General features: G+C 32.6%; 1 protein-coding gene across 1 annotated transcript; it reads right to left on the reverse strand.

The window, feature by feature from the left end:
• Window positions 1-7,666: 7,666 nt before the first annotated feature.
• Window positions 7,667-8,912, reverse strand: LOC107891816 (uncharacterized). Its single transcript, XM_041100361.1, has 2 exons — window positions 8,772-8,912; window positions 7,667-8,642 (listed from the first exon to the last, which is right to left on the reverse strand). The coding sequence occupies exon 2, from the start codon at window positions 8,631-8,633 to the stop codon at window positions 8,094-8,096; it is 540 nt and encodes a 179-aa protein (XP_040956295.1). The 5' UTR covers window positions 8,634-8,642; window positions 8,772-8,912; the 3' UTR covers window positions 7,667-8,093.
• Between the last annotated feature and the right edge of the window lie 481 nt (window positions 8,913-9,393).

Genomic DNA, 9,393 nt, shown 5'->3' on the forward strand with positions numbered 1-9,393 from the left:
AGAGTTCCATCTTTCCTATTCGTTTGTTCAGCTCTAATTCTTTTAATTGCTATTGTTTTCTCCCCTAAACCACATCAGTACAGCATAGTCAGCACCAGAAACCCTGATGGTTTGGCTCTTTTATTCACAATTATAGTATAAGGCCCCAGAATAGCCTAAGAACTATGATTGTTGTGCTTAGTTTTTAGCAAACACAACCCATTTCTTTTCTACCTTGTTTAATATCAAAATTCCCATCCTTCTCTTAGGTTGATGTCATCAATCCATTAACAGTGAAACCAGTTTCTTCAGGATTCCAAGAAGTGATTGAACATACTTCTTAAGTAGACTCTTATCTCCAAACCCCATATTGTCAATATGCGCGCATCCTTAAACCTTTTTCTTTACAGTTAGCAATAAACGTTTCTGTACCACGCAACGTAGGTTTCCTATATAGACACCATCAAAATTAGCATTGTGGAACTAAAAGATCATGGAAAAGGAATCTATGTGTCATATGCAACAAAAAGATTAAGAAAATGGCTCAATGAAACAAATATCTGCCCCTAACAATGCAAAATATTTAATTTCATTTTTATTTGAGAATTTATACTAAAATCAAGCATATTTTGCTTATATCTAATGAAAATGCTAATCAGCCTCGAGACAATGGATTGAAAGAATAACATCATGAAAACAAATGCAAAACCAACCTTGCAAATCAAAACGTCTTCTGTCTTTAAAGAATTTTCCTTCTAGCTCCTCCTGAAAGGAAATAAGATAACTTTCTCACACTCCAGACCAGAAGGTAAACAACAAGGCAATAAAATTAAACATAAAAGAAAGGCATGGAATTATTTTACATGCTTTCAGTCACAAATTATATTGCTAAAAAATACAGTAGAAAGTACAGTAATAAAGTTCCATTTATAAATGTGAAATTGAAACCGCAATGATCAAGTAATCCTTTAATAGTATGTTTCTGGTGGACTGGAAAGTTACAAGGTCTAGTAGGTTTCTGGTGGCTGGTTTTGTTGGAATAACCGAAGTTGCCGGATTTTCCAGTAAAAATCAAAGCTAAAATTCCTAACAGTAAAAAAGAGGATGGAAATATACAGTGAAGAAGCACTTACCGAAACAATGGGGCCGGAGACCTGAGACGGTGGAGTCGGGTGGAGGTAACTTCGCTCGCAGGTTCTATTTGATGTTGGGAGGGAGAGGCTGGAGGTGGATTTCGAGTTGGGAGGGCAAATTAGGGCGTGAAACCAAAAACGGATGTAAACTGAGGAGAATGCAGGGATTACGAAACAGAGAATTTCGGGGATTAGGAAAGTAACGGATTAGAGGGGGATTAGCAATACATTGAACCAAACGGCAGATTAGAGGGGGATTAGGTGGGGCCCACCAATTAGGGGTGTATTGGCATAACCAATACACCAAACCAAACATGTTGTTATTGTTAGTGTCAATGAGCGATAACTCTGAGCTTACGTCTGAGTGGATCCTAGATTCAGGATGTTCTTTCCACATGTGTCCCAACAGAGAATGGTTCTCCACATACAGTTCGGTTGAAGTTGGAGTTATGCACATGTGAAACGATTCATCCAGTAAGGTAATCGATATTAGAACTGTTAAAATTAGGATGCACGATGGGTCGATTAAGACACTCTCAAATGTCAGGTATGTACTTAATTTACGAAAGAATCTCATCTCTTTGAGTATTTTAGACCCGAAAGGTTACAGAATCAACATCAAGTTGAGCAGTATTAAGGTGTCTTGTAGGGATCTCGTTTTGTTAAAAGGTAAAATGACCAACAATTTTTATATTCTGGAAGGTTCTATAGTGACTGGTGAAACCGGACGTTCCTTGTCTGCTACAAAGTCGAAGTCAACTCGTTTGGAGTGGAGACAACTTGGTCATAGGAAGGTATAAGGTATGGCCATTTCGTTGAACAGAGGTTCTCTTTTGGATGGAGGTTTTGAAAAGTTAGGGCACTATGTTCGTGAAAATCAGACCCGGGTTAGTTTTAATTTGGCAGTGCACAAGTCGAAGGCTAGAAGTCTTCCAACTTCTAAGAACAAATTTTACTTAGTTAATTCCCTGTATAGTTCAAGATAGGCTCGTGGTGGGATTTGGAAAAAATGGCATTATGGAAATACGAGTTAATATGGAGATTTGTTGAGTATTACTCATATTTTAGTCAAATTTGAGAGATAATCTCTCAATTAAACTTTGTTTATTTGTTTCAGTTGAACTCTAATTAGTCTAGATTATTTTTTATTATTTGACATACAAATTTAGCATATAAATAGGCTCTTTTACAACCTTAGAAAATACACCCATTAAAGATTAGAACTCATAACACATTTGGAGATTTTTGTATTTACGTTTTGAGGGTTCTTTGTTTTTAGGTTTCGGGGTTTAGTTTTAATCTCCATCTTTTGTACTCTTCGTTCTTTTGTCATTATAATAAAGTCATATTTGCCCTGTGGTTTTTTATCATCTTTGGAAGGGGTTTTCCACGTTAAATTTGTGTGTTCAAATTCTCAATTTATTCCGCAATTTTTACTTATTCGTTGCTTAATCAGACTGATCCCCAACACGGATCCCAAACATTCTCGACTTTCAACCAAAAGACTTTCTTTGCTATTCTCATACGACAAGCTGCTTCGAGTGTAGGCTCAAACAATTTCGAATCAAACACAACCAAAAATATTTTTTTTTTTTACTTTTAGTAGGAAATTAAATCTCTTTATTATAGAAACTGGTAGAATTGTTGTAACGCCCCTAAAATTGTTATACTATAAAAGTAGTAATAAATTAAAAATATGTATAATTGATTTCATTATAAAGTAAAATAAAGAAATGAAAGTGATAAAAGAGAAAGTTGGGTAGTATCAAAGAAAGTTAAATTAAGAAGTATGTTGTGGCTTAATAAATTAATAGTAAGGATTAAATCGTAACGATGTAAAAAGTTTTAAGGTCCAAGTATAATTATTCAAAATTTGAGGGGTTGAACTATAATTATGAGAAAAATTGAAGGACCGAAAGTGAAAATAACTTAATTTCTTATGACATAAAATTGGTGTATATTGACTAAATTGAATAAATGAAGAAATATGAAGGATTAAATTACAATTGTACCAAAAGTGAATAGTGACTCAATGATGGAATTTTAAAGAAACATGAAGGGCAAAATGGTCATTACTCAAATTAGATAATTATAAGGTGTAATAATTAAAAAGAAAAGTATTTACAATATGATTGGTTAAATATTTTAATATTTTATAAGATATTTTGATATTTTAAATAATTAAACTAATTTGAGGAAATGTAGGAGATGTGTAGGAAATTCCTCCACCTTCCCATGCCTCTCACGGTTCTATAAATATGCGAACGAGGGTTTCATTTTATTACATTTTGGTCCCTTATCATAAAACTCCATTTATTTTCCCAAATTTCTTGATAATTTCTATAGTCACCCAAAAGAAGAAATGAAGTAGTGATACTAGAAAGTTAGAATATCATCTTGGAATAAAGAAATGGAAGTGGAAATGGAAAAAGTTGTGAAAAAAGTGAGGAGATTTAAGAGACAAGCTAAGTACTTTAAGAATTTTACTTTATTTAATTTAAATCAAGTATAGAGTATGCTAAATTGGTTGAATTAATTGTGAATGTGCAAACATTATGTATGAAATTAAATTAGTACACTGCAGTAGTAGAAAAAAGATTAAATTGTAAAGTAAAGGAAATAAGTTATGTGAATTTGAATGTTGAAAAGAAAATGTAAGTAAAGTGTGATGAAATAGTGATGGTATAAAAAGTGATTGTGTGGGAAAATTTACAAGTTGCATTGAATATATGATAATAGGACTAAATTCTAAAGTGTACAAAAGCTTGACATTTAAATAAAGTATTGTGTTAAGAAGTCTAAATGGAACGTTAAGTGTTAGTGAATTAATTATAAAGTGATGTAAGGTGAAATTATAGTAAATAATAATTTTTTATGATGTTAGGGATTAAATTGTAAACTTCTAAAATTTGTCATTGAATTAAGAGAAGTTATGATAAAACTATATGTTGATGATAAGTGAGTTTTAATAATTAAATTGGATAATAATTAAAAGTATAATGATTTTGTATGTAAAAATGAAAATTAATGCAAAGAACCATGAAAAAGTAAGTATTAACATTAAAACAGTTTCTTCAACTTTGAAAATTCACCAAATATTATGGAAATCGAGTTAGAGGTTGAATCAGAAATAATTTAATCTTACTGAGTCTAGTTTTGCATAGAAGAAAAGTTGTAAGCAATGAAATTGTATATTATGAGATATAATAATTTTTGTGAGACAAGGTCAAAATGATTTCGGATTCCCCTGTTTTAACTTTGAAAAATTATTATAATTTGTAAAAATATGTTTAGGCTATGAAATTTATATGAATAAAATCTTAGCAAGTCCATTTTAAATGAAAACAAATGGAAACATAATATGAGTCTCGTACGGAAAGATAATTAATTTTTAGTGGAAAAAGGTCAAAGATTCCTACCAGCAGAACATGGGAGAATTTAAAGAATTTATTGTATTAATTGACTTATGTAGAAATTCTAAAATTTTTATGGTAAAAACTTTATTGAGTCTAGTTTTAAAAGAAAAAAATCGGATCTTAATTTAGATTAGTGTAGCCAAGATATAAATAATTTAGTGACTATTGGTCTAGTGGACAACTTTGCTAAAAACATACATGCAATTAATAAAATCATAATTAATGTTACATATAAGCTTACTATACTCAAAATTAAAAATTCATACACACACATACATTAAGGATGCAGATTGAAGAAGAGGAGGAGGAAAAATAATAGAAGAGACATAAAATTTTATTGTAAAGGTGATAAGTGATATGAATTATAAACAGAAGTGATGAATTATTAATGTAAGTGATATGTTTCAAAGGTAATTGGACGTAGTAAAGTACTTAGGCCTAGTTTAGGAATGTTTCTCAAAAGTGCTTTTGGAGGAGAAGCTAAAATTTTCAAGTTCTAAAAAAAAGTACTTTTGGACCAATTTTTGACTTGAGAGAAGCAGTTTTTTTCCTCTCAAAAATAACTTGTTTAGGAATGTTTTTGTCTTAAAAACACTTTTGAGAAGCATTCCTAAACTGACCCTTAATGAATAAGTGCTCATTGTAAGTAATGACGGGTATAATTTTATAAAACAATTACAAAGTGTATAGGACAAGAAAATTACTATGTGAAGGTGAAAGATAATGTCATTTAAGTAATCTATGAAGTTAATGAAAGACTGTTTCATAAGGGGATTATGGGATAAATTAATACGAATTAATTTCGTGAAATTGGATTACCTAGCCATAAGTCATATATATCTACAAATGGTAAAGGAGTTTGCTATTTATACAAGATTTTGTGGCAACTTGAGTGCCAATTGTGACGCCCGTGCTAAGGACTTTGGAGGTAGAGCTAATTTGTGCATGGAGCACTTTTTGAATCTAGGAACAGGGGATCCTTGCCTCTATAGTGAGCTTCTATTCTCATAGGCTTCCGTCTAATTAGATTTGAGTCGGTTCTTAGATTTTGTTGGGTTGACGGTGTTACTCCCTAGCAAGTTTATTTCGGGTATACCATATATAAGCGACCAACTTTACCGGTATTCAAAACCAGCGACTCAGATCATTGGAAATTAATAGCGAAGGAGAAAGAAAAAGGGGGCTCACTGGCTTAGTTAGTGAGTGAAAAGCTTTGATGGTGTTGAAAATATTAGGGGAACAAACTTTACAATTTTCAAAGGCTGGTGGTGTTGATGGTGGCGGTGCCTGCCTTGCTTGCTTGCTTGCTTAAGGAGCAAACTCTTTTGGTTGGACGATGTATAGCAGCATTCATAATATATTTATGGTGGGGTGCCTTTGTTTTTGGTTAAGATCTTAGCATCTGATGGGTGAATATATATATAAAATCACAGATTTAACTGTGACTGAACTTATCAAAGGGGTGTGATGGGTCAACGCTTTAGCTTTTCATTGTTTCTTTTCTAGTTCATCATTCACATTACTTGATACAACACTTTGTAAGTAGGAGAATATTATCTCCCTTCCAAGTGTTAGATTGTTAAGAAAGAAAAGATTTACCCCCCAAAAGATAATGAACTTTAGATTTACCCAAAACTACTATACATAATTATTACTTGGAATACTATAAGAGATATGAATTTTAATGGACAGAAATGAAGTTACCAAAAGCTAACCTTGTTTCTAATCATTGTATAAAAGAACCCCATAGCTACCATTGAAAAAAAATTATAAAAAGGACTGATAAGATAAGCACATCTTGGAGAATATCTTGTTGGTTTTCCTTTTTAGGAGATGAGTGTAAGTCTCCCATGAATTGCTATCTAAAAAACTCTTATTCACAAAAAATATATTTTTCCAATTAGGTGTTGGTCCCTTCAATGCCACCCAATGTTGAGGCGACTTTGGTGGCTAGAAAGGGAAGATAAACCAGCCTTTCTTTTTATTTTTATTGAAATTGCCCCCACAATTTTAATTCTCACCATTAAGTTGCACATTGGAAATCATTAGTATCTTTAAGTCAACAAAGGTTGCATTAATCAATTTCCACCGTACAATATTATTCCTAGGATGATTTTATATGAAATCATGCAACATCAATTATCAATATGAGAGCCGAGTGGCGAGTGTCACTGCTTGAGGCTTCAAGTTTTTGTTTGGATCTTTGACTTTCGTAGAATTTAAAAGCATCACAGACGATATTATCAATGTGTTATTACTATTAGGTTAGAGTAGGTGATGGCAATATTTGGAGTGGACACTTTTATATAAGAGATGTTGGGTTTAGTTTCATTTTTCAGATATCAATTTTTCTAATCATCATCCTAATTTTGGTCTTTTTTATTATACTCAAATTTAACATTTATTCTTCATATTTTAACTTATCACAATTTAGTCCCATATTATTATAATGTTATTAATTTGTCCAAATCATTAATCCAAATAGTTAGCATTTAGACTGGCTAATAAAATTTTACATATCAAGTTATATCAAATTTTAAATAAAATAAAATAAAATAAAAAGATTATATTTTATATTTTATTATAATAGAGAGATCAAAATCAAAATAGAACTCTACAAAGAAACTATCGAAAATTAAAAAAAGAAAAGGAATAATGAAATGTAAAATGTAGTGATGATTTCGAATAGGAAATTTTCTTTCATGAATATGGTAGAACAGAACAGTTTGGTAAATATTTGCTCCACTTTACCCTGTCTCACCTTTAAAATTACTACTTCACCCTTGCATCCTTTTTACCCAACTACCTTGCTCAGTTAAAAGGGCTCGCCTGCATGGGGGATCACCCAAGTGTGCCCATCATGTTGAAGTCCACTGAAGAGCTACTCTCATCACCCTATCGTTGACTCTATCAAGCCACACCAAAATAGAGTACCCCATGACTCTACCATAATAAGACATGTGTCCGGAGGAGTCCACAACAAGCCCCTTTTCTATATAAATCTCATTACTTCTTAGGTCGGACTGAATCAATCCGTTGAATCCAAAATTGATTCGGCATGATAAATAATAATAATAAAACAGATTGATCTGAATTGATAAAAAAATCAATGCAATGTTTTATATTTTTTATAATTTTTCATTTAATTATTGCAATTTAACAATTCAACTAATTGAATCAAAAGCACATTAATTTCACTACTAATCAGAGTTTTGCAGCATTGACCAAAGCTTTGCCCAAATATCACAAGACTTCCTCAAATCTTCAAGGAATGACCTCTAACGGCTCTTCAGACTCACTTGTAAACCACTCCCAGTCTCCTTCGCTAAATCTTGTACTAAAAGGATGAATTGCACCATTGATCACTCAACTATGCACTAGTTTTCATTTCCGTCACGTTGAAAATTCTATCTAATTTTTCCCTCTTCCAGAAAAATCTCACAAAAATGCAGCTCCTAGTTGCAATTTACGACTTTTTTTTCTGTTCCCAAGTTCAATAGTACATGCCCACAACGTATTATGACCGAAAGCTAATAAAAGGAAAAAGGTTACATGATGATCATCATTACTGCTCTAGGAAACCTGTTCTTGTCAAAACTGCATTTCTCACTTTGCTGAGATCTCTGCCTTTAAGTGTCCTTCCCATCCCTTCACAAACCGAGAAAGAAGAAACTCGAGTCCTTGCAAGCTTCCTAGCAAGCCATTCATGTGGAGGGACCATATCTCCATCCTCATACACCATACCATCATCATCATCATCACCATCATCATCACCTGTATTAACCCATGACTCGTTTCTTGATGGTTCCATGTTTGCATGCTTCCCATATATCTTGGACCAATCGGGGATGTTCAACGGAGCCGATGATTGCCGAGTCACCTCGGTTTCATGCCTTGCTGCTGATGATGAGTTGCTTCCTCTTCGGATCGTTCTCGGTGCGCTTGGAAGCCGCCATGCAGATGAAGAACTCGAGGAGGGTTCCCTAGGTTTGCTCGAGGTGGGACTTGATGAATCTTCTTTTTCATAAGACCAAACTTCTTCTTCATCAAAATCTCCATCGTTGATTGAATTCCTACTGCGACCACTACCATGCCAATCTGCCATGACTTTGATCTAAGAAAAAAAAAAGAATACAAGGAGTACATCTAGTTCATATGCTTTTTGTCATCCCCATATATACATATATATATATATAGTGATGACATGAATGCTGCTGCATGATGATACTATAAATAAGCTCACCTCCAAACGGATTAATGTGTGAAGGCGGATTTGTATTTGGCAGTTGGCACCCACAGAAAAGAGGGTAGGGGTAAAGGTAGAAGTAGAGGAGGGGGCATTGAGCAAATCTAGGAAGGAAGCAAGTCTTTTCAGATCACAGCATATTTACCAGCTAATGCTATATAGTAGAAACCTACTTCTGTTATTCAGAGTCGACAGATTTCTTCATATGGGGCTTTATTGCTTTATAGTAGTTTTATTATAAGAATTGAGGCTGCATTGATGAGATTTATTTATATAGAGCTAACAACAACAAGTGTTGTTGGTGTAGTGGTATCGGAGGGATTTCAAAGGATTAACTTGGGTAAAAACTAACAGAAAAGACACTTTCATGAAGATTTTTTTTACATGAAATTAATTCCTTATTTAATTTTACAAATAGAATTATAATACTTAAAAAAATCAAATTAAATGGATGCTATGTCATATTATAATATTATAAATCATCACAAGTAATAAAATTATTATAATATAAGTGCAACATCTAATTTACTTTAAAAAATACAACATCAATCTTTTTACAAGTTTAATATCACATTATAAAATACAACGGACTATAGATTTTTAAAATCAATGATAGGAA

This window comes from Gossypium hirsutum, chromosome D09 (genome assembly GCF_007990345.1).
Source record: "Gossypium hirsutum isolate 1008001.06 chromosome D09, Gossypium_hirsutum_v2.1, whole genome shotgun sequence".
In the NCBI taxonomy this organism is placed as follows: domain Eukaryota; kingdom Viridiplantae; phylum Streptophyta; class Magnoliopsida; order Malvales; family Malvaceae; genus Gossypium; species Gossypium hirsutum.

Bases quoted from the DNA above. Each gene is read 5' to 3' on its own strand.
- LOC107891816 (XM_041100361.1), bottom strand. From the start codon at position 8,633: ATGGCAGATTGGCATGGTAGTGGTCGCAGTAGGAATTCAATCAACGAT.